The sequence below is a fragment of the Phacochoerus africanus genome, chromosome 2, assembly GCF_016906955.1.
Source record: "Phacochoerus africanus isolate WHEZ1 chromosome 2, ROS_Pafr_v1, whole genome shotgun sequence".
In the NCBI taxonomy this organism is placed as follows: domain Eukaryota; kingdom Metazoa; phylum Chordata; class Mammalia; order Artiodactyla; family Suidae; genus Phacochoerus; species Phacochoerus africanus.
This window is the reverse complement of record NC_062545.1, coordinates 75,232,355-75,258,500: the sequence shown is the minus strand read 5'-3', so window position 1 is coordinate 75,258,500 and position 26,146 is coordinate 75,232,355. Positions and strand designations below refer to the sequence as shown.

Below are 26,146 nucleotides of genomic sequence, written 5' to 3'. Positions count from 1 at the left end.
AGAGCAGGACAAGTCAATCTAATAAGAACACTAATGAGGTCTCTCCCAAGATTGCTACAGTAATGCTTGGAATGTAGTAGGTGCTGAATAAATGTTCCTTTTATTTTTCTAGAGGTAAAAAAGTCAAATGATATTCCCAGAGCTGAACTTCAGTGATATACATATCACTATATTTCAATTACTTTAATGCTACAAGGAACCTCAAAGATCATTTTGTCCAATCTATATCAAAATCCCAATGGCATTTTTTTGTAGAAGTGGAAAAATTCATCTTAAAATGCATAAGGAATCTCAAGGGACCTCAAATGGCCAAAATATTTTTGAAAATGACGAAATTGGCAGACTTTCTAATTTCAAAACATTACCAAGCTACATTAATCAAAACAGTGTGGTGCTGGTATACCTTAGACATACCGACTAATGGAATAAAATAGAGCCCAGAAATAAACCCCTGAGTGTATAATCAAATGACCTTAGACAAGTGTGCCAAGACCACTCCATGGAGAAGGGACAGTTTCTTCAACAAATGGTGCTGGGAAAAAACTGGATATCCACATCCAAATAATGAAGTTGAACCCTTATACTATATACAAAAGTTAACTCAAAATGGATTAAAGATCTAAACATAAGACCTAAAACTATAAAACTCATAGAAGAAAACAGAGGAATGTTTCATGACATTGGACTTGGCAATGACTTCTTAGATATGACACAAAAAGAATAGGCAAAAAAGCAAAAATAGACAAATGTGACTACATCAAACTTAAAAATTTCTATGAAAGTTCCCATTGTGGCTTAGCAGTTAATGAACCTGATTAGTATCCATGAGGACGTGGGTTTGATCCCTGGCCTCACTCAGTGGGTTAAGAATCTGGTATTGCTGAGATGTGGTTTGGGTTGCAGACTTGGCTCAGATCCCGTGTTGCTGTGGAGGTGGTATAAGCTGGCAGCTAAAGCTCCAATTTGACCCCTAGCTGGGGAACCTCCATTTGCCATGAGTTAGACCCTAAAATGACAAAAGACAAAAAAAAATCTGCACATCAAAGGACACAATTTAACAGAGTGAAAATATAATCCATAGATTGGGAGAATATATTCACAAATATTCCTAACACAGGGTTAATATCCAGAACATAAAAAGAATTTCCACTACTCAACAATAAAAAAATCAAGTAATTCAATTAAAAAATGGGCTAAGTTCATCTTTCACAAAGGAGGCAAGAACATAAAGTGGGAAAAAGACAGTCTTTTCAGCAAGTGGGGCTGGGAAAACTGGACAGCTGCATGTAAATCAATGAAACTGGAACACACTCTCACAGCATGCACAAAAATAAACTCAAAATGGCTTAAAGACTTAATATAAGACAAGACACCATCAAACTCCTAGAAGAGAACATAGGCAAAACATTCTCTGACATCAACCTTACAAATGTTTTGTCAGGTCAGTCTCCCAAGTCAACAGAAACAAAAGCACAAATAAACCAATGGGACCTAATCAAACTGCCGAGCTTTTGCACAACAAAGGAAACCCAAAAGAAAACAAAAATACAACTTACAGAATGGAAGAAAATAGTTTCAAATAATGCAACTGACAATGGCTTAATCCCTAAAATATTCAAACAACTTATACAACTTGACAGCAAAAAAACCAACAACCCAATGGAAAAAATGGACAAAAGACATGAATAGACATTTCTCCAAAGAAGATACACAGACGGCCAACAAGCACATGAAAAAATGCTCAACATCCCTCATTAGCAGAGAAATGCAAATCAGAACTACCATGAGGTACCACTTCACACCAGTCAGAATGGCCATCATTATCAAGTCCACAAATAACAAGTGCTGGAGAGGGTGTGGAGAAAAGGGAACACTCCTGTACTGTTGGTGGGAATGTAAATTGGTACAACCACTATGGAAAACAGTATGGAGGTACCTTAGAAATCTATACAAAGAACTACCATATGATCCAGCAATCCCACTCTTGGGCATATATCCAGACAAAACTTTCCTTGAAAAAGACACATGCACCTGCATGTTCATTGCAGCACTATTTACGATAGTCAAGACATGGAAACAACCTAAATGTCCATCATTAGATGACTGGATTAAGAAGATGTGGTATATCAGAGTTCCCGTCGTGGCACAGTGGTTAATGAATCCGATTAGGAACCATGAGGTTGCGGGTTCGGTCCCTGCCCTTGCTCAGTGGGTTAACGATCTGGCCTTGCCGTGAGCTGCGGCTTGGATCCCGCGTTGCTGTGGCTCTGGCGTAGAACGGTGGCTACAGCTCCGATTTGACCCCTAGCCTTGGAACCTCCATATACTGAGTGAGCGGCCCAAGAAATAGCAAAAAGACAGAAAAAAAAAAGAAGATGTGGTATATATATACACAATGGAATACTACTCAGCCATAAAAAAGAACAAAATAATGCCCTTTGCGGCAACATGGATAGAACTAGAGACTCTCATACTAAGTGAAGTAAGTCAGAAAGAGAAAGACAAATACCACATGATTTCACTTATATCTGGAATATAATATAAGGCACAAATGAACCTTTCCACAGAAAAGAAAATCATGGACATGGAGAACAGACCTGTGGTTGCCAAGAGGAAGGGGGAGGGAGTGGGAGGGACAGGGAATTTGGGGTTAACTGATGCAAACTATTGCATTTGGAGTGGATAAGCAATGGGATCCTGCTGTGTAGCATTAGGAACTATGTCTGATCACTTGTGATGGGGCATGATAATGTGAGGAAAAAGAATGTATACATGTATGTGTGACTGGGTCACCTTGCTGTGCAGTAGAAAATTGACGGAACACCATAAATCAGCTATAATGGAAAAAATAATAATCATTACAAAAAAAAAGAATGGGCTAAGAACTTCAAAAGACATTTCTCCAAATATGATATACAAATGGCCAGAAAGCATATGAAAAATATTCAAAATCACTCATCATTAGAGAAGTGCAAAACAAAACCACAGTGAAACATCACCTCACATCTATCATGATGGCTAATATATATATAGAAAGAAAGAAAATAACAAGTGTTAGTGAGGATGCAAAGAAATTGAACCCTTGTGCACTGCTGGACTACTGAAACTACTATGGAAAATACTATGGAGCTTCCTCAAAAAAATCAAAAACAGAACTGTGGTCCAGAAATTCTGATTTTGGGTAGATATACAAATGAACTGAAAGCAGGATCTCAAAGAGATATTTATATACCCATGTGCATAGGACCATTATTTACAATGGTCGTGATGTGAAAGCAACCCAAATGTCCAACAATAAACGAACAGTTAAAATGTGGTGAATACGGGACTTCCCATTGTGGCGCAGTGGTTAACAAATCTGACTAGGAATCATGAGGTTGTGGTTTCGATCCCTGGCCTTGCTCGGTGGGTTCAGGATCCGGCGTTGCCGTGAGTTGTAGTGTAGGTCGCAGATGTGGCTCGGATCCCGCCTTGCTGTGGCTCTGGCCTGCGCTCGGATCCCGCCTTGCTGTGGCTCTGGCATAGGCCAGTGGCTACAGCTCCGATTAGAACCCTAGTCTGGGAACCTCCATATGCCACGGGAAGCAGCCCTAGAAAAGGCAAAAAGACCAAAAAAAAAAAATGTGGTGGATACATACAAAGAAATATTATTCAGCCTTAAAAAGGAAGGAAATTCTGACATTCTATAACATGGATGAACTATGAGGACATTATGGGGGGTAAAATAAGCCAGTCACAAAAAGGCAAATACTGTATAATTCAATAATACGTAGTACCTAGAGTAGTCACACTCATAGAGACAGAAAGCAATTATTATTGCTAGGGTTGGGGGAGACAGTTGTTTAATGGGTAAAGAATTTCAGTTTGCCAGATGAAAAGAGTCCTGGAGATGGAATGTGGTGATGGTTGCACAACAATATGAATGTACTTAATACCACTGAACTATACACTTAAAAATGGTTAAATGGGAATTCCCATCATGGCGCAGCAGAAATGAATCTGACTAGGAACCATGAGGTTCTGGGTTCAATCCCTGGCCTCACTCAGTGGGTCAAGGATCTGGCGTTGCTGTGAGCTGTGATGTAGGCTAGCAGCTATAGCTCTGATTAGACCCCCAGGCTGGGAACCTCCATATGCTGTGAATGCAGCCCTGAAAAAACAAAAAAAAGGTTAAAATGGTAAATTTCATGTTCTGTGTATTTTACCACACCCTAAGAAAAAAGTGGGGGCGGGGGGAATTCCTCATGGCTTGGCGGGTTAAGGATCTGGCATTGTCCTACTGCTGTCGCTCTGGTTACAGCTGTAGTGTAGGTTCAGTTCCTGGTCTGGGAAATTCAACATGTCGTGAGCATGGCCAAAAAAAGAAAAAAAAGATGAGAAGGGATAAAAAATAACATAAAGAGATCCCATGTCCCCCTCACTCCATTTCCCCCAGTTTTAACATCTTGCAAAACTATAGTACAGCATCACAAAGAGGACATTGACATTGATACAGCTGAGATACAGAACACAATTCATCACCACAAGGGTAATTCGCACATCCTTTCATAGTTACACTCCTTTCCTTCCCTTCCCCACCAGGTTCTCTTTAACCCCTAGAATCAATGAATATGTCCTTTACTTCTAAATTTTGTCATTTCAAGAATGTTTTATCAATGGACTCATAGAATCTTTACAGGATTGAGTTTTTTCATGCACACAGTTTGGAGATTCAGACAGATTCTTGGGTATGTCACTAGTCTGTTCCCTTTTATAGCTGATTGCTATTTCATCGTATGACTTACTTCAGTTTATTCACCCAGTGAAGGGCATGTACACTGTTTCCAGTTTTTGGCTATTGTTTTCTTTTTATTTATTTTTCATTTTATTTTATTTTGCTTTTTAGGGCCGCACCCTTGGCATATGGAGGTTCCCAGGCTAGGAGTCAAATCTGAGCTGTAGTTGCTGGCCTACACCACAGCCACAGCAATGCAGGATCCAAGCCGTGTCTGCGACCTATACCACAGCTCACCACAATACCAGATCCTTAACCTACTGAGAAAGGCCAGGGATTGAACCTGCATCCTCATGGATGCTAGACAGATTCATTAACTGCTGAGCCACGATGGGAAGTCCATTGGCTATTGTTAAAAATCTCATAAAAATGTTCATGAAAAAAACAGGGGAAGGAAATCTGAGATCACCTTAAGTGAAGTAAGCCAGTTACAAGAAGAAAAATATTATATGATCCTACATATACGAGGTACCTAAGAGTAGTCAGATAGAAACACAAAGTGGAATGGTGGTTGCTAGGGCCTGGTAGGAGAAGGAAATAGGGAGTTGTTTAATAGGTATAGATTCATTTTTGCAAGATAAAAAAGTGCTGGAGATCTATTTCACAACATGAATATACTGAACACTAATGACCTGCACACTTAAAAATGGTTATATTTTTTCAAATGGTTAAGATGATAAATTTTATGGTTTTTTTAACCACAATAAAAAGACAATTTAGCCCAGTATTTTGGCCTCACAGATGAGGAAACTAAAACTCAAAGAGGTTATATCACCAGAGCAATATCAAATGAGACTTAGTGCTAAAGCTGTACTAAGATCCAGCTCTTTTGACAACTGTTGTGCTCTAGTGACAGCTAACAAGATTACAGAAGTTTGGTGATTAGATTAGATAGTTCCAAATAAAGTCTTCATAGTGAATCCATGGCTAATATTTTTTAAAAGGGGAAAGAATTCAATTTCCTGAGAAAAGAATTTTATCTACAAGGAACATGGTTACTTTTTTACCTTCAAAAACTTTGCTTGGAGTTGCATTAATGCATCTATTCTTTTCCGTTCTTTTAGTTTGGTCAAAAGCTTCTTTTGCCAAGGATCACATTTTGGCTTAATCTAGTGGACAAACATGTTCACATAAGGTTACAACATAGCAGAGTGGTTCTCAAAAAAAGTTGCAAGCAAAGAGATTCTAGGACCTTCTGAAATGGTATCTGGCCTTAGTGCTAGGAAGTTTGCTAGAGCATGTGAAAGGGTCTGTGTGGGGTCACAGATCTGTGGAGCAAGATGGCAGCAACAGTTCCTAAAGGGACCCTAAAGCCATCAGTGTTGGGCACTACACTTGATTTATGGGGCAAGAGAAATCTGCCCACAGGAACTCCTTGGGGCTCCATGTGTAAAATTTCACCTTTCATATTAATAAGTTGTATTTCAAAAGTTAGTTGTATGGCTATAAATATATCAGTACACTGATAACTCAAATTTATATCTAGCCCTAAGCTCCAGCCAGTTACATTCAACTATCTCTTTGATATTTACACTTCAAAGGCAAGTCATAACAATCTAAAATACACAGCCTGGCTTCCCCTACACCAACCACCTATTTGCTCAAGCCCCGGATTTAGGAATGATCTGTGATTTCTCTGCTTTCCTTCTATCCATTTTTATTGCATAAGACTTTTCTTTCCCGCATGATACAGTTGATCCTTATTACTCATGGATTTCATTTTTGCAGATTTGCCTACTCACTGAAATTTATTTGTGACCCCAAAACTGATACAGAACTTTCCTAGACATTCATGGATATGCACAGGATAGTGATAAGTTGGAGTCACTCAACCCCATACTTCCAGGTTAAGGTCAAATAAGGTGACATTCAGCCTTCTTATTTCGGTTCATACTATAAACAAATGTCCTTTTTGCAGCCTAGTTAATGCCACATTTTTATACTTTTTGCTTTTGGTTAGTGACTTCACTGTTTAAAATGGTCCCCAAGCATAGAGCGGAGGGCCAACTAGTGTTCCTAAAGAGGGTTGTGATGTGCCTTTAGAAGAAAGACATATGTTTCATAAGTTCATTCAGGCATGAGTTATAGTGCTGTTGGCCATGAGTTTGATGTTAATGAATCAACAACATATACTAAGTAAAGTGTCTTTAAACAGACACACCTGTATTCCCCTGTGAGTAATAGTTTGGGATTTGTTAATTCAGTGTCTGTGGCAACTTTACAGAACATAACCACCCCAAATAATGTGAATCATCTTACCACTACTTCAAATCATCCCATTTAATCTGCTGACTTTTGTATTATTGTGAATTGTATTTCTCCAGTACCAAGGGCCATGCCTGACACACAATATGTACTCAATAAATATTTTTGACTGAAAAGCTGGATTTACACAACTTAATTATACCTCTTAAGTATAAGTCTCGTTTTTGCCAAGTAGCCAAGGTCACTAATAACAAGAAAGGAGTTCTGACCCAATAAAGAGGGGCACAGGAGTATGGGGGAACTTCCACAGAAAGCAGATCAGCATGGCTGACTTCAACAGAGACCCAAGGCAGGAAGGAGCTGGGAGATGCTGGTACCCAAGGCCGTGTTCTCTGAGCTGCCTCTCTTCAGTCAGGCAGGCACCTACCCTTGCTCCTAGGGGACAGCTGGCTAAGGGCATCGAGGAGAGGGGACAATAGGAACCTGACCAACCTGATGTGTCCAGGTTCCCTGGCCTCCTTGGAAGATACTTTGTGACACCGTTGACATCATTCAGAGGTGACTGTCATTGCAGGTTTCCTTACCTTTACAAAGGAAATCCAGCTGGCTCTCTTTTTCAAGGCCATACCAGGTTCTGCCAAACTCAAATGCTCAACTTTGGCTATCCCAGCATCATAGTCTGGAAATGTCTGCATTCTCTGCTGCTTCATGAAGATGCTTTGAAATTTTTGGGACACCTAAACAAGATTGAGAAGAGGGAAGCAGAGCCCCCCAAAAAAGTCTCAGGTTGTAAGCAATTTCAAAAACAGGAACTGATTACCTCTGAAACAGTCCTAGAGTCAAACTAATTCATAAAACACGACTCTGTGACAGTAACAGGACCTTAAATGTATATACCTGAGGGGCACATGTACTCAGGAAGCCCATTACCATAATTATGTGTGTGTGTTATTTGTTCCAAATATCTGGAAGAAGTGGAAATAATATATTTATTTACATGTATTTTGAACTGGACCCTAAATGGGAAATAAACTATACACCTTTGAAAATACATTCCCTTTTCCTGGCTACCTGGTGAATGAGAAAATCTAAGGGTTAGATAAATCCTGCTCCCAAAAGCCTAACCAGGATATTGCTAGAGAGAAGGGTCCAGATGCAAGGATCTGTTAAAATTCTTTAAGGTACCTTAGCCAATCTCCTTACATCCCACTTCCAGACTGAGGCTACCAGTGCTTTCTGTGATATAACTTCCTATTGCCAAGATGTAGACACTTCTTCCTCCCTTCTCCAGAGTGGCCCCAGGCTGCCTGAGCCTGCGCAAGCACCTTCATCAATGCACTGGCCATACTGGGTCATGTCTTTCTCAGTACAGGGTGAGCTTTTTGAGGGTTCAGATGATGAAACTCAAGAATGAATGTTCTCACTGCTACTGAGTTGTACACTTAAAAGAGGTTAAAATGGTAAATCTTATGTACGTTTTAATATACACACAAACAGAGAGAGAGAGAAAGAGAGAGAGCTGGCATACTCTAGGGCCTCAACAAAGGTTTCTGGAATGAATGAGCAAGTTCAGCGAGTCACAGAGCTAAAGATTCTGTACTGGTTAATGCTGGTACCTCCCAGGCTGTGCTATTCAATATTGTGTCCCCTAGGCCACATGTGGACGTTGAATATTTAAATGCACATTCATTAAAATCAGATAAAATTTAAAATTTAGTTCCTCAGTTACATTATGCACATCTCCAGTTCTCCATAGCTGTGTGTGACTAGTGGTTAACACATTTGGTGGAGACAGATCATACCCATCAGTGCAGGAAGTTCAATGAGACAGTGCTAGTCTAGGGCTAGGGTGGCAAACTTTTTCTTATAGGGTAAGATAGTAAATATTTTAGACTTTGCTGACCACATGGTCTCTGATGCAACTATTTAACTCTGTAGTTATAGTGTGAAAAGTAGCCATAGACAGTACATAAATGAATGAGTATGGCTATATTCCAATAAAACTTCATTTTAAAAAATATAGGTGGTGGGCTGCAGGCTGTAGTTTTCTGATCCAGCTCTAGGGCATTAGAGAACTAGAATAAGCAGTACCCTTCCTGTTCATAGAAATTCTTCTTACAGGAATTATTTCTACACAAAAATTTTGTTGTAATGTGATTATCTTGGGAGCACAACTAGCATTGCAGATAATATTGTTATAAGAAAATCAAAAGTGGAAACTCTCTGTATAAAGACAAGCTGTCTTTTGGGGATAAGGCTGCTTTGTGGGAGCGCTCTGGAGCCTCATGTTCTTCCATTATCATCATGATAGTCTACTGTGCCATGACTTATTTGTATTTATTTGGACTCTTTTTAAACACCATCTTGTTCTGATTCTTGTTTTTGTCTATCATTATACTTGCTGATAATGAGGGTGAGGATACTCCCAGAAAAGCACTCTGTGCCGAAGATAGTGCTGCTGCTGATATGAAAAGAAAGACAAAAGCTAAACATCATCACCTTCAAAGAAACCAGAAGAAATGTGATACCACTGATTCCAGTGACCTTAAAGAGTCTGTGTTACATACTAACAGAAATAATTTAGTAAAATAATGCTGGAACAAATACATATGGATATGAAACTTTGAGCTCAAGGCAAATGGTAAGAGAGGAAACAGTGGCTCCTTTTTATGTGAAGAGTATCAAAACATTCAGATTTCATCTTTGCCTTTTTGGATCAATCAACTTATTATTTTTTACCTGGCAAATATATATGCTTACAAATATTATATATCCTGAGCTAGAAAATTATATTTATTGTTGAAACTCTGGCTGAACAATTTTATTATTGTAAATTCAAAGTTCTCTCTATATAATCCTATTTTTCCCTTTGAAATAAGTATTAATATGGCTTCTAATAACATGATTTTTTTTTCTCTTGCTTTTTAGGGCCACACCTGAGGCATATGGAAGTTCCCAGGCTAGGGGTCGAATCAGAGTTACAGCTGCTGGCCTACACCACAGCGACAGCATCGCGGGATCCAAGCCATGTCTGCGACCCACAGAGCTCTCAGCAACACTGGATCCCCAACCCACTGAGCAAGGCCAGGGATCGAACTTGCATCCCCATGGATTCTAGTCAGACTTGTTTCTGCTGTACCACAAAGCGATCTCCCGATATTATGATTTTTTTAAGGAGACACAATACCATATCATAGCAGACTAGACTGTATGACTTTAAAAATCACTATACTATATATACTCTATTGAATATAAAGCATTTTGCCAATAGGAGAGCTATTGGAACACTTGCTGAGAATCAAAGGGCTTTAGACACTAGACATCTCCACCATGCAAATTCTGCCAAATCTTGGCTATGTTTATATCATCTACTGTGAACTATAACTTACCATTTTCTTTAAATTCTGCAGAAAAATAATCCTACAATCTCTCTGGGTTGGATATTCAAGAGTTTCATAACTCTTACAGAGGGAAAGTTGGGCTTTCCTCTGAATAGGTGCTAGTCTAAATCTCACCTATTACTATTAGAAACAACTGTGGCAGTATAAACATACAACTTTGTGGCAAATACTAGTATTTTCTTTATGAACACCTGTATTTGCATTAACAAAGAATCCATCAAGTACCAAGGAAAAAAGTTCTATTTCCTTGGCAGCATCCCTTAGTTCCTCCACGTCATATGGGATATTAAAATGGGAGAGCAGGAGCTTCAGCTGAGGTTTCAGTTTTTCTGTTTCTGTTGTGTGTTGGGGCAGGATGAAAGCAGCTTCTGTTCTTGTTGGCCCTGAAAAAAGCCAAAAGCAAGACACAGATGAAGAGCAGTCAGGGAGAGAAAAAGGAGACTCCTTTGAGATAAAGGCAGACATGGCCTCCACTGCTGATGGGGAGGGCGATTTTGGTCCCTGCCCAACCTTCTCCCACAGTCTGTAGACTGCACCACTCTCGGCCAGGCCTATCTGACAAACTCTTCGTGCCAGCTTTCTAGGGGACGTAGCCAGGACACCCCCTTCCACTGCCTGCAGGAGAAACCCAATGGGCCCTTTGAGGAATGATTTAGTAGGAGCAGAAATACCTATGGTCCTTGGTAGTAAACAAAGAATATGACCTAGGAGTTCCCGTCATGGCACAGTGGTTAACGAATCCGACTAGGAACTATGAGGTTGCAGGTTCGATCACTAGCCTTGCTCAATGGGTTAAGGATCTGGTGTTGCCATGAGCTGTGGTGTAGGTTGCAGATGCGGCTCTGATCCCACGTTGCTGTGGCTGTGGCGTAGGCCAGCGGCTACAGCTCTGATTCGACCCCTAGCCTGGGAACCTCCATATGCCACGGGAGCGGCCCTAGAAAAGGCAAAAAGACAAAAAAAGAATATGACCCATACATAAACAAATATATTAGGGGAAGCTGAGAACCTTTACCTCCTTTCATCTGGCTCACTCCTACTCTTCTCTAAGCACCCAGTTTGGACTCCCTGTTTTCAAATACCTTCTTTGATTCCCCACAACTGGTGACTGCCTCTCCAGGTGTACCTGGTAAATACATCACTCCGAATAAAAGCTTTATCAGATTTCTTAGTCATCTGTGACACAAAGTAAGGGCAGAAAGACTATTAAATCAATTCAGATAAGGAATTTAAAAAAAAATATGTAATATTAAAAATGAGGAGTTCCCGTCATGGTGCAGTGGTTAATGAATCTGACTAGGAACCATGAGGTTGTGGGTTCAATCCCTGGCCTTGCTCAGTGGGTTAGGGATCTGGCGTTGCCATGAGCTGTGGTGTAGGTTGCAGACGTGGCTCGGATCCCAGCATTGCTGTGGCTGTGGTGTAGGCTGGTGGCTACAGCTCCGATTAGACTCCTAGCCTGGGAACATCCATATGCTGCAGGAGCGGCCCTAGAAAAGGCAAAAAAAAGACCCCCCCCAAAAAAAATGAAAGGAATGTTAGAGATCATTTAATCTAAAGGGTTTATTTTGGAGATGAGTAGATTTAGGCCCAAGGGGAGGAACTGATCTAAACATGAAGGCACACAGTGAGGCCACAACAGAAATAGGCCTAGAGCTCAGCACTCCCAACTTCAAGTTCATTGCTTTTTTCCTGTCTCTTAACTGTTGTTATAAAGAGATAATAATGACTAAGAGATGCATTTGTTATTTTTGCCATCAGAAAATATTAAATTAATACTTGCTTATTAAGAAGATACAACTTCTTTTTAAGCAATATCAGGTGACAAAATAGCACATGTGCAAAATCCCAATGTTTTTTCTCCATATTTCTCTAGAAAAGATTTCTTACCTGAAATATTGGTATTCATAGAGCCTGGAGATACAGAACCCTGGATGTCAGGGTCAATGTCATCAACAGGGACCTTTTCATTTTCCTGACCAACCTCTGGGATTTCATCCACAGCTATACTTAGCACTTTGGAGAGAGGCAAATACTGGAGAGCCTACAGAAGGGGACAACCAAGAGGCCGCACATCAACTCAGTTCTCACAGAAGCTTCTAGACTTTGTTTCAGGAGCGGTCCTTTGCTTTGATAGAGGAGAAAGGAGGTAGATCTCAGTAACCTACCAATCATGGGGCTAAATCTGGAACTGGGTGACCTGGTGCTGTTGCCAACTGTAAATGACCTTAACCTCTAGGCAGGTCTATATTGATCAGCTACCCCTAGTGGACATGGCCCTGTGTGAGGTACTAGAGACAGAAAGATCAGGGACAAAATTCAAAGCATTCAGAGTTCAGTGGGGAACCTGGACTTATGAACAGATTATTATATGATGTGACGGGGAAAGATGATTCAGAGGTAGACCCATAGCGACGGATTAGGGAAGGGATGATGCCAAAGCAATGGCCAGGTTTGGTTATTGGTGGTGACACTCAGATGAGGTATAGAAGAATAAGAAAAGATTAGGTGGCAAAATAATAATCCATCTAAAATGAGCATGTAGTCATGTCACTCCTTTCTGATGCCTCTCCTCTGTGACTCTTTACTCTATGCCCCTACTTATTCTATTCTTTCTTAGCCCATTGTTGGCTACTTACTGCCCATTTTCCTACCATCCTGTGACCCACTTACTTTTCAGCAAAGATTATATACTTCCTACATGGCTGAGGACTTGTACCGTCATGAATTAGACCCTCATTAGATGCTGGTGAATAAAAAAGTAGCTCTACATAGGAGAGCATAAATCCAGAACAGGAAGATGAAAAACAAAAACTTATACAGTGAAATAGTGTAACAGAGACATCTTTGAGAAAGCTAAATGGAGTGATTTCATTAGAGCAAATTTGCAAAAGAAAAAACTTTCAGAGATCTCAAAGAAAAAAGCTAGTGACCTATTATTTTCCTGCTATTTGTAGGGCACTGGAATCCAGAAACTGACAATTCAAAACTAAATGACAGATGTGAGAAAACAGTGTGCTGGCCATCCTGGGAGGCACCACAGCATCACATTAACTGTCTCACATACCTGCAGGTACTGGTGAATAGTCTTGAGTGAGTGTAGGTGACACACTAACCAATTTGTGTAAATAGTCAGGTCTTCCTGTGTCACTAAGTTAGGAGGATTCTTTTTTCCCATAAGGAAGTTCTCTCGTGCAACAGACAATCTATCAGCTCTATGAAGGGCATCATTGTATTCCTGCATAATGTAGGCAACTTGCTTCTGTTTAAGAAAGATGCAAAGACAGAACTTGGTTATTTGTAAGCCTTCCTCCTTGTGTCATATGCTTCCAAGTACAGTGTAATACTGTTTGGGAGCCAAATAAGAGGCTCTTGGAATATCAAAAATCTTCCATATTCCAAATCTGACTGACAAGGACAGTGGTCAGTCACATTCTTAGGACTTAGAAGGAGAGCAATCCAGCAGAGTCAGTGCATAGGGATATTTAGTAACTGGTGCTGGCTTCTTAGCTTTTTACCTATATTCTATGAAGAAAAATACGTTTTTTGTTTTTTGTTGTTGTTGTTTTTAATCATAAAGCTTCCTTCAAATCTTCTTCTTTTTTTTTTTTTTTTTTTTTCCATTTTAGGGCCACACCTGCGGGATATGGAGTTTCCCAGGCTAGGGGTTGAATCAGAGCTGGAACTGCTGGCTTATGCCACAGCTACAGCAATGCCAGATCTGAGCTGTGTCTGTGACCTACACCAAGTTCACCTCAACACAGGGGATCCTTAACCCACTGAGAAAGGCCAGGGATTGAACCTGCGTCCTCAAGGATACTCGTCAGATTTATTTCTGCTGAGCCACAACGGGAACTCCCTTAAATCTCATTCTTAAAACTAGGCACCATAATCTTCTGCTACAGGCAGAACTGGAAAGTAAGGGCATCCATTAGTTCCTTTAGCATCTTTAGCTATGACTTTTTAAAAAAGTGACAAATTACACTGTGGGAATATAAATTAGTACATGTATTATGAAAACAGTATGGAAATTCTGCAAAAAATTAAAAATAGAACTACCACATGATCCAGAAATCCCACTTCTGGATATATATCCAAAGAAAACAAAATCAGTATCTTGAAGAGATATCTGTATTCCCACATTCAACTGTAGCATTATTCACAATAGCCAAGATATGAAAACCTAAGGGTCCATTAATAGATGAATGGATAAAGAAGATGTGGTATATATATATACAATGGAATATTGTATATATACAGTGTAATATATATATAGTTATATATATATTGTTATATATATAACACATATATATACATACAATGGAATATTACTCAGCTAAGAGGAAGAGAGGAATCCTAATATTTGTAACTACATGAAGAAACTTGGAGGACATTATGCTACGTGAAATAAGCAAGACAGATAAAAAGACAGATATGTATGGTATCCCTTAAATATGGAATCTAAGGGAAAAAAAAGGTCAAACTATGAGAAGCCAAAAATAGTGGTTACCAGAAGCTGGAGGGGCTGGGGGAAAGGGGAGATATTGGCTAAAGGGAACAAATTTATGGTTAGGTAGTATGAGTAAGTCTAGAGATCTAATGTACAGGCATGGTGACTATACTTAATAACAGCATTTTGACAGGGTTAATGATCACTTTGTTTCACTACGAAAAACAGTCCACAGGTGCTGCTCATGGGCTTCTTACCTTATAAAGAGGATAGAGTTGTTCTATGATCTTACTGTGATGGCAAAATCTCTTCCACCTAAGCATATGCAAATATTTACTCTGGGCCAGCTGGGTAATTCTCTCTGTATAATACTTTAACAACAACAACATCAAAAATTAACACTTAGAATATAATTATAATAGGAAGATTGGATTAACTCTTTAGAACACTAACAATAGGAAAATAAGTCTCTGGTTGTTTTGGAAAGATGTATGAAGATCGTAAAATTAAAAACCAGGCTTGGAGTTCCCATCATGGCACAGCAGAAACAAATCCGACTAGGAACCATGAGGTTGCAGGCTCAATCTCTGGCATCACTCAGTGGGTTAATGATCCGGCGTTGCTGTGAACTGTGGTACAGATCACAGATGCGGCTCGGATCTGGTGTTGCTGTGGCTCTGGCGTAGGTCGGCAGCTGCAGCTCTGATTAGACCCCCAGCCTGAGAACCTCCATAAGCCGCAAGTGCAGCCCTACAAAGATAAAAGACAAAAATTTTTAAAAATTAAAAAAAATAAAACCAGGCTCAATATACCATTCAAGTTTAAATAAAGCAGTAGGCCTTTGGCCAATCCAATAGACTGTAGTTTCAGTTATCAATTGGTGAACAATTTTAGCAGTGATGTAACAGCCAATAAAATTGTCTAAAGCTGAGTTTAAAAGTTTTTTAAAACTTTAAAAAAACTGAAGTTATGAATCTAAAATACAAATCACATTATAGGTGAGATAATAGCTTTTAACCTCAGATAATAAATTTTGATAATTAAAAGCAGTCAAATAAGCCAACTCTTTTAAATATTTTATTTCTGATAAAAATGATACAGGCTATGATGGAATAAATAGGAGCAGACTTACCCTTCCATCATAAACAACTAGAAAATAGGACAAAATACACAAGGCAACTGTTTTCTGACATGGGAAAACAGGCAAAGCAGAGCTGCTGTCCTTGAAAGAAAGGAAACAAATGAAATGGGACCTACAACCACCCTAGTTTTCTGCCTGAAGAAGGCTGATTTTGAACCATGGAATAGGAAAACAGAACATGATGGTATCTCTGGGTTAAGGAAAGAGAAATCAAAGGAAGCTGGGTCAGCTGGAGTTTGAAAGTTATGCAGAAAAACGGCTCCAGGAATATGCATAGAGATCCCTTTGAATTTTTTGTTGACTATTAAGCCCTGCATACAGAGAGTGAAAACCCACGAGGCTATGCAAAGAATAACTAACTAAGGAACTGTAAACTGAATATTTCTCTGAGTTCATACAGGGTCAAGAGATACTCAAATTCCAATCAGTGTGAAGAGTCCTCACTGAACATTTGGGCATTCAATGGAGACATGAGAGGGATCACAATTTAGTAAGAAGAATAAACTATCTCTGGAGTGAAGGTTACTCTAAACCTGCTCTAACAAAGCTTAAAACCAAGGCTTGAAAGTGTGAAGTGGATCTATAACTTAATTGCCTGCCAAATAAAGTCCAACATCTCTAAAGGAATTTTAAAAAAATCTGCATTCAGTAATGTAAAACTGCAATTCCCACTGTCCAAAAAAATAAAAAAATTACTATACACACAAAGAAGCAGGAAAATATGACCCATAGCAGGAGAAAAATTAATGAAGACAAGGATCCAGCATTGCCACAAACTGTGGCATAACGTCACAGATGTGGCTCGGATCCGGTATTGCCATGGCTGTGGTATATACCACGGTTGTAGCTCTGGTTTGACCCCTAGCCTGGGAACTTCCATATGCCACAGGTGTGGTTGTAAAAAAAAAAAAAAAATTAATGAAGAGAAACAGACCCAGAAATGGCACCAGTGATGAAATTAGCAAATAAAGACTTTAAAAGAGCCTTTATTAATATGCTCAATATGTTCAAGAATTGAATGGAAATATGAACATAATAGGAGAAATTAAAAACATAAAAAATGATCAAATAGAACTTCTAGAAATTAAAACTATAATATATGAAGTAAAAAATTCACTGGATGGGATTAACAGCAGATTAGATGGTGCATAAGAAATGGTTAGTATACTTGAAGATCTAGCAATAGAAACTGTACAAAATGAAGCCCCAGGAGAGAGGGGGAAGACTGAAAAAAATTTAACAGAGCCTCAGTGACTTATGGAACAATATGAAGTTATTTAATATACCCATCACTGGAGTCCCATAGGGAGGGATAAGGATAGATAATATATTTGGAGAAATAACAGTTGAAAAAAAACTTTAATTGATGAAAATGATAAAAGTTCCAATTCAAGAAGTTCAACCAACTCAAACCAAGAGAAACACAAAGAAAACCTCATCAAGGAACATCATAATCAAATAGCTTAAAACAATTAAGAGAGGGAGTTCCTGTCGCGGCGAAGGCGCAGTGGTTAACGAATCCGACTAGGAACCATGAGGTTGCGGGTTCGGTTCCTGCCCTTGCTCAGTGGGTTAACGATCCGGCGTTGCTGTGAGCTGTGGGGTAGGTTGCAGACGCGGTGTGGATCCTGAGTTGCTGTGGCTCTGGCATAGGCTGGCAGCTACAGCTCCGATTAGACCCCTGGCCTGGGAACCTCCATATGCCACGGCAATGGCCCAAGAAATAGCAAAAAAGACAAAAAAAAATTAAAAGAAAATCTTAAAAGCAACAAAAGGACATATTGTGTTAGGAAATGGAAAACATGCAAGCCAGAAAACAGTAGGACAACATCTTTAAAGTGATAAAAAGGAAAAACTATCAAGCTAGAACGCTATATTGAACAAAAATGCCTTTCTAAAATGAAGGCAAATAAGGATTTTTTTCAGAAAACAAACAAACAAACAAACAAAAAACAAAGACTAAGGAATTTGACCCTGGCATATCTGTACTATGAGAAATGTTAAGTTTTTTAGGCAGAAGATATATCATATGGAAATTGACTGTACTAAGGTTTTCAACTTCAGCACTATTAATGTTTGGGACTGACAATTCTCTGTGGTAGGGGTTTTCCCGTGCATTATACGATGTTTAGTAGCATCCCTGGCCACTACTCATTAGATGCTAGTAGCAATCCACTCCCCTCCCCAAATGATGACAATCAAAAATGTCCCAAGACATTGCCAAATGAAACGTACCTCTACCCTCCTCCCCTTCTCTCCAATGAGAAGCACTAATATACACAGAAGAGTGACAGAAATGTGAGGGGGAGAGAATCCTGGATGAAGATAATGACAACAGTTTGACTTGCAAATACAATCTCCTATCTTTTGTTTCTTTGTGATTCATTTATTAGTTAATTGCTAACTAGATGCTAATGAGCTACTTTGTATGCATAGGGAAGCTGTAACTCATAACATAAGAATGAAGAACAAAGAATTTTAAAAATCAAAACAATACATGTTTATTATTTAAAAATTAGAAAATATATAAAAGTAGAAAGAGGAAATTCATTATTCTACCATCCAAAGACAGTAATTGCTAACATTTTGGTTTATGTCCTTCATGTGATTTTTCTATACATTAAAGGACCATTATTATGATACATGCACACATTAGTTTTTATTTAATATTACATAATAACCTCACTCCTTATGCAAAAAAGGTTTAATGACAGAACAATATTCTATCAAATACCATGCTGTTTTTCTTAACTTTCCTATTAGACATTTAGGCGACTCCAATTTTTTCACTTTTATTATAATTCTGCAATAATAATCTTTATGGAAAATCTTTTCCCCTTTGTTGTGAGTTATCTTTTTAAGAGAGATTTTTGGAAATTATCTTTCCTAGGTCAGCCAACAGCTTTTTGAGGTCTGAGACAATGTTATATTGCCTCATAAAACCAGCACAGGGAGTTAACTAATAGAAATTTAGTCAGTCCATTGAGTGACTATCAGAGCCAAACTTAAATGGGTCTCTAACAAAAAAGAACATTTATATTAACCAGGTTCTGCAAACCATACATGTAGAGAAAATCCTACCCTGGCCAGAGGATACACCTGAAAGCTAGCTTTGTTTATACATTTCTACTAAATTCCAGAACTGTTTTTCAAATTGCAAAAGGACCTACCTGCAACAGAAGCAAAGGTAAATTTTCAGGAGTGTACTCTCTCCTTAGGCAGCTCTCTAGCTCCCTCTGCATGACATCTGCTTGAATAACAAGGGGCTTTGACTCAGCCACCTGAACCCCAGGGAACAAAGTAGGCAAACAAAAGCAAAGAAGTAAATAAAACTATCAGTGTCTATTGACAGAAGATTACATACAATTTCTGATAGTTTTCATATAACACATTGTGCTGTTATACATAAGTTTCCAAATAACAAATTTTAATATCCTAAATCAAGGAAGTGTAAAGTCTAAAACACTACAAAAATCAGATACCTCCAAAGAAGTACTGGCCTGCTCTGACCCATCAGTTAGCTAACATTGGGCTGGTTTGTCCTTGTAACCACTGTCAGTAGATCAGCCATTTGAAAATATAAGCCTTTCCTGCAATGAATCTCCAACAAGTTAGAAAACTCTAACTTATTGTATTGAAATAGCCCACTGTCCTACTCACCTGTAAAGTTTTCTTTAGAGCCAGTTCCCTTTCTCTTCTAAAGAAAGAAATGTCCTTTGGCATTCGAACAGAGCTGCAGGAAGGTATATGCAATAAAAGCTGTAATTATAGAAGCTATAATAGATCAGGTTAAAGACAGGCCCTGATTAATCTGTAACTCCACAAGTGTTCATTTCTAAATAAGTATATCATATTATACTTCATTGCTGGGTGCATGTAAAAGGCACATGCTTTGGTCTTAGAATCTCTCTTCTGTACACCTCATGCCTGCTAAATCTTTTCTGGGCCATTTCTCTTTTCCTTCTCCCCAAACAAACATAGTTTTTTACCCTCATTTACCTCTCTATTTCTGACTCCATTGTATAGGCAGAGGCACACTGGTGACAATATTTCTTTCCTCACCTATATTTCCTTCAGTAACCTCATTTCTAACAACTATTGTGCTTATTAAACCTCTATCTCACTCCACTGACACATAAAATCAGTATCTTATAATTTAAACAAAATGTTGGGAGTTCCCATCGTGGCTCAGCGATAACAAACCTGACTAGGATCCATGAGGATGTGGGTTTGATCCCGGGCCTTGCTCAGTGGGTTAAGGAACCTGAGCTGCTGTGAGCTGTGGTGTAGGTCACAGATGTGGCTCGAATCTGGTGTTGCTGTGGCTTGTGGCATAGGCCAGCAGCCACAGCTCCGATTCAACCTCTAGCCTGGGAACTTCCATATGCTGCGGGTGTGGCCCTAAAAAGACAAAAAAAGGAGTTCCCGCCATGGCGCAGTGGTTACGAATCTGACTAGAAACCATGAGGTTGTGGGTTCGATCCCTGGCCTTGCTCAGTGGGTTAAGGATCCAGCGTTGCTGTGAGCTGAGGTGTAGGTTGCAGACCTTGACAATTCTAGAATACAGGAAAACCTCAGGGACAGCAGTGTGAGACTGACATAATGTCAATTGTCCAAGTGGAGAGGGGGTGTTGATGGAAATGTGGGGCTGATAGTAGGAGTTAAAGCCCCTGAAGACCATGCCTTCACACTGCCACTATTTACCTGAAAGCTCCAGGAACTGACCCCTGAAGAGTCCCCTGTTCTTCTATCTCAAACTTCAGTTCTGCCAACTGCACAGCCAGTTCTTTTTCCAACAGCTGGATCCTTTCTGTGGAAGCAATCTTATAAATTTCATCCATGGTTTGTAGTTACTATTTTTCTGATCTGTGAAAAAAAGAGTGTATAAAACTTGTGGCTGCCTCCCTTGGTGACCATTACCCAGCGCATGGGACTTTGCCTAATTTTGTACAAGAAATCATGTCAATGTTGTGGAAAAGTATGCTTTTGCAATTTGTAGAAGCACCTAGATTATTGTCACTTATAAGTTAATTAATTGTTAAACAGTAGAGGAAATGTAGGTTAGAATCTCCATTGACCATCTTTATTCAGCCCAGCTCACCTTTAAGAATATCTCAGCTCCAGCTTTAACTGTGAGGGTTTATTAAATGAGACTCCACCCCGCCCCCCACCCCTCTGGTTGATCTCCATAGTCTTCATAAGGGCTTGTGGTGATTAGACACTAAATGCTATGAATGGTGGTTACAGCTGCTGTCTAACATCACTTCAACTGGAACAAAAAATAGGTGTGTATAGGTTCCCTTTGCATGCCTTTAGTATTTCTCCATGAGCCTTTTTGAAAGCTTCTGACCAGGGAGAAGAGACTGAGGGTGGAGAGCTGTCTGACATGATCATGATCCATGCATGCACTTCTGGGTTTTAAGAAAATCATGCTTATGCATTTGAATGGGTTTTCTTCATTTTGAATGCTTATATTTGTCATACACATTTTAACCATTAAATAAAATAGTTGACAACCCTTTTGCACCACCCCCAGTTCACAACCTGTCAGATTTAACACAATTGTTTGCTAAGTACTTAGTATAAATATTTTAATTAACAACATAAATTAACTTCATTGATCCAGAATGAGACCTGAGAATTGTGGGGGATTCAGTAGATGAGTGTTTCTTGGGCTATTGCTGCCCTCATCTGTCCTGGACAAAAAGGGGTAAAGTCACTCTTAGGCCACATTAAAAAGGTTTGAAATATTTAAACCTTCCTTTTTCCCTTTGACATTTCATTGTTCTTTTTCAGAGGTATTTCATTTCATTTTCTCAAGTTAATCTGCTGCCCTTTCAACAAATAATTAAGGTATAGAGATGTTTTGTGCAGACGCTTCCTTTGGGAGGCTATTTATTCTTTTAATAAACATTAAAATGGAAATGAGCATCGTGTTCAGTCTAGGTTGTGAACCTGCAGAGTTATAAATCTGTCATGTTTGACACACTGCTAGAGAGCAATAAAGTGCACTGTTTTTGTTCTCAGCAAAAGTGAAATGTTGTTATGAAAAATATTTGCCACTTGGCAGTATCCTTTCAAGTTGGGCAAACAGTTAAACAGCCGCCTTAACAGCTGCATTCCAACCGGCAGCCAAGAGCAGCCACAACACAGACTGGCTGATTTTTCTCTCAGAGGATGGACATTCTGCCTTCATTTCCTGACCACTTTCAACATTTCACAGCTCAGAAATGAGAACATTTAATCCTGCATCATTTAGCTGGCTACAGAGTCAAGTACAGTATTCAAAATTTAACATAAGGAGAGGTTGGTCTTTGAGACCTGTCCATGAAATGCATCTAACTCAGAGGAATCCATGCCTGCTGAGGACTCAGGCCTTGTTTCAAGAGACAAACAACTATTTGTTTTGGGTGGCTGTTAAGGTGGGGTCCACATACTGAGGACCTACTTAACATGAGGCAGGTGCTGGGCCCTCATTTAAAGTCTCAGAGATTCTCAAGAATTGTTTCAATAATGTTAAATAAATACATTTAATTTACTATTGATTGTAAACAAAAGGCATTTTTTTATGTGTTTAAAAAGTGGTAAAATCTAAGCTCTAAGAAAAAGATAGTGAGATTAGCTTGAGCAGGGTTTGAAGGTGTTCAGTGGGTAAATTGGGCTTCAATGGCCTTAAAACAGGGATGTTTAGAAGATAAACAGTAACTTTAGAGTCTTCTAGGAAAATGTGTAATGCATATCAAAAACATTAAAGACAATGGAAATGCAATATAGAGCTTCCCAAACAATGAGAGGTGAGAGATAGAAATGGGTTTTTTAAACTCAATAGAAGCCAGGAAAAGAGAAAAAAGGAAACAAAAATACGGTAGAAATGAGTTCAAAAATATCACTATAATAAATGTAAATGGATAAAGTCTATCTATCAAAACACATAAATCAGCACAGTCCTGAGCATTTTTAAAGCCCTTAAAATTTGGTAATGTGATATGTGCCAAAATAAAACGTGATTGTTATTCTAGCAAATGCCCAAACAGAATCAAAACTGTAAGCAAGCTGGCCCTGTATCACCGTGAGCAGTTCAATCTTCTTCAGGAAGATCTGCAAGGTATTTCATAATCCCCCTGGGTAAACCTTTTTTGATGCTTAATCATCTTTGCTCATCAACATGTTCTTCCAGTGTACAAATGTTATTTCTCCTGTTTTACATTACACACCATCTTCCAGATCAGTAGGGGCAAAGCTAAGCTGTTTTAACAAGACACAATTGTCAGTGGCTTAAAGAACAAAATTGTTAAAATATGTCTAATGTAATGTGTTTGGTCCAGGGAGTATAGTAGCTTTGTTCCTCTTGGACATTCGAGGACCCTGATTCCTTCCAAGTCAGTTCCACCATCCCAAGGCATTGTTTAGACAAACACATTCGTGTTTTCTCTTCAGCGTGGTTATAGAACATGACCTTGATTTTAGTTAGGTGAGGGGGCATACGAGACAGATACATTTTGTGTGTGTGTGTCTTTTTAGGGCTGCACCCTTGGCATATGGAGGTTCCCAGGCTAGGGGTTGAATCCAAGCTATAGCCACCAGCCTATGCTACAGTCACAGCAACGTGGGATCCAAGCCATGTCTGCGACCTACACAACACCTCACAGCAATGCTGGATCCTTAACCCACTGAGCGGGGCCAGGGATCAAACCTGCGTCTGCATGGATACTAGTCAGATTCATTTCCACTGAGCCACAATAGCAACTTCCCGGATACATTTTTGATAGTCTGAATTGGATAACCTGCTTTGTACTTCTGATTTATTTTCTTGAATTGGTGTCAGCTGCTTCCGCATCTATTGAGATAGACATGGATTTTCCTCATTTATTTTTAATGCACGGAATTTCACAGATTTTCAATTGTTAATCTGAAATTGCTTTCTTGGAATAAATCCCACTTGGGCACAATTTTTTTTTTATCTCTCCAAAAACAAACCTCATATCCACTGACAGTCACTCCTCATTTTTCTCTAAGCCACTCTACCCCTAGCAATAGGCAACCACTAATCTACTGTCTATCTGTAATTTGCTCATTCTGGAAATTTTATAAAATGGAATCATACAATATGTGGTCTTTTGTGACTGACTTCTTTATTTTCCACATTGCTTTCAAAGTTCATCCATGAATTAGTATGTATCATTATGTGAGTCCTTTATATGTCTAAATAGTATTCTATTGCATGGTCATACCACATCATGTTTATTGATTCATTAGCTGGTGGAATTTTGGGTTGTTTCCAGTTTTTTGCTACTATAAATAATGTTGCTGTGAGTAGTCAAGTAAAAGTTTTTGCCAGGCTGTTTTCCAAAGCAGCTGCACCATTTTACATTCTTTCTAGCATTGTAGGAAGATTCGAATTTCTCCACATCCTTGACAACACTTGCCATCTTTTTTATTTTAGACATTCTAGTGGATGTGAACATGGTGGGTTTTGTTTTTTTTTGGGGGGGGGGCACACCTGAAGCATTTGGAAGTTCCTAGGCTAGGGGTCCTATCGGAGCTGCAGCTGCTAGCCTATGCCACAGCCACAGCAATGCTAGAACAACCTGAGTGGCCTCTGCAACCTTCGCCACAGCTCACAGCAATGCTGGATGCTTAACCCACTGAATGAGGCCAGGGATGAAACCGACATCCTCATGGATACTAGTTGAGTTCTTAATCTGCTGAGCCACAACAGGAACTCCTCATTGTGTTTTTTTTTAATATAAATTTTATTAGGGTACAGCTGACTTAGAAAGTTGGGTTAGTTTCAGGTGTACAGCAAAGAAAATCAGTTATATGTATACATATATCTGTTCCTTTTCAGATTCTTTTCCCATACAGGTTATTACACAGTATTGAGTAGATTACCTTGTGCTATACTTTGTTACCAATCTATTTTATATATAGTAGTATGTATATGTCAATCCTACCCTCCTAATTTATTCCTTTTGCCTCATTACTGTGATTTTTTTGTTGTTGTTTATGTTGTCTTTTTGTCTTTATTAGGGCCGCACCCGCAACATATGGAGGTTCCCAGGCTAGGGGTCCAATCGGAGCTATAGATGCTGGCCTCCGCCATAGCCACAGCCACGTGGGATCCCAACCGTGTCTGAGACCCACACCACAGCTCATAGCAATGCCAAATCCTCAACCCACTGAGCGAGGCCGGGATCGAACTCCCAACCCCATGGTTCCTAGTCAGCTTTGTTTCTGCTGTGCCATGATGGGAACTCCCATTATTGTGGTTTTGATTTACATTTCCCTAATGGCTAATGATGCTGAGTATCTGTTCATGTACTTATTGGTCATTTGCATATTTTCTTTGGAGAAATGTCTATTCAGATTCTTTGCCTATTTTTTAATTGAGTTTTTTGTTTTTAATGATGAGTCATAAGAGTTCTTTATATATTCTAGATACAGTTCCTTTCAGATATATGATTTGCAAATATTTTCTCCCATTCTATGGGTCTTTTCACCTTCTTGATGTTACCCTTTGAAGCTTTTTATCTTTTTAATGTCTATAGGATGTGTACTGCTATCTCCTTTCACATTCTTGATATTGATAATTACTATATTTGCTATTTTATCTTGATGGGTTTTATAAGGGATTTAATAATGTTATTAATCTTTTCAAATGACCTATATTTACTTGTATGTGTCTATTTCTCTCTGCCTTCTGTTCATTGACTTCTGCTCATTATTATTCATCCATTATTCACTCATACCACAACTGAGTTATACCTATTGAATTTTATTTATAATTTATTTACATATTTTATTTATTTATTTATTTATTTATTTATTTATTTATTTATTTATTTATTTTGCCTTTTAGGGCCGCACCCACAGCCTATGGAAGTTCCCAGGCTAGGGGCTGAATCGGAGCTGCAGCTGCTGCCCTACACCACAGCCACAGCAATGCCAGATCCGAGCCACATCTGCAAGCTACACCACAGCTCACGGCAGCACTGGATCCTTAACCCACTGAGTGAGGCAAGGGATCGAACCACATCCTCGTGGATACTAGTCAGATTTGTTACCACTGGCCACAACAGAAATTCCCTACATATTTATTCTTTATTACTAATCATTTATTAAACCATTCATTTTACTATCTTAAATTTAATTTGCCCTCCTTTTTCCAGCACTTG

General features: G+C 39.1%; 2 protein-coding genes across 4 annotated transcripts in view; both read right to left on the bottom strand.

The window, feature by feature from the left end:
* The window catches only part of LOC125116837 (uncharacterized), a 152,847-nt gene extending 137,652 nt beyond the window's left edge, over positions 1–15,195 (bottom strand). Inside the window, exons 1-6 of one of the 2 annotated variants that reach the window (XM_047762415.1) lie at positions 15,088–15,195; positions 13,448–13,642; positions 12,271–12,424; positions 10,606–10,763; positions 7,564–7,716; positions 5,782–5,883 (exon numbers count right to left, since the gene is read on the bottom strand). In XM_047762415.1, coding sequence (XP_047618371.1) covers positions 5,782–5,883; positions 7,564–7,716; positions 10,606–10,763; positions 12,271–12,424; positions 13,448–13,642; positions 15,088–15,153 — 828 coding nt within the window. In that variant the 5' untranslated portion in view covers positions 15,154–15,195. Of the gene's footprint in view, positions 1–5,781; positions 5,884–7,563; positions 7,717–10,605; positions 10,764–12,270; positions 12,425–13,447; positions 13,866–15,087 lie in introns of those variants that run through there. The other variant, XM_047762425.1, reaches the window with a different exon arrangement.
* Positions 15,196–18,715: 3,520 nt separating this feature from the next.
* Positions 18,716–26,146, bottom strand: part of LOC125116824 (putative uncharacterized protein C6orf183) — a 47,922-nt gene continuing 40,491 nt past the window's right edge. The window contains exons 2-4 of one of the 2 annotated variants that reach the window (XM_047762395.1): positions 20,676–20,837; positions 19,632–19,704; positions 18,716–19,252 (exon numbers count right to left, since the gene is read on the bottom strand). In XM_047762395.1, the coding sequence (XP_047618351.1) occupies positions 19,121–19,252; positions 19,632–19,704; positions 20,676–20,812 (342 nt within the window). In that variant the 5' untranslated portion in view covers positions 20,813–20,837 and the 3' untranslated portion in view covers positions 18,716–19,120. Of the gene's footprint in view, positions 19,253–19,631; positions 19,705–20,675; positions 21,102–26,146 lie in introns of those variants that run through there. The other variant, XM_047762404.1, reaches the window with a different exon arrangement.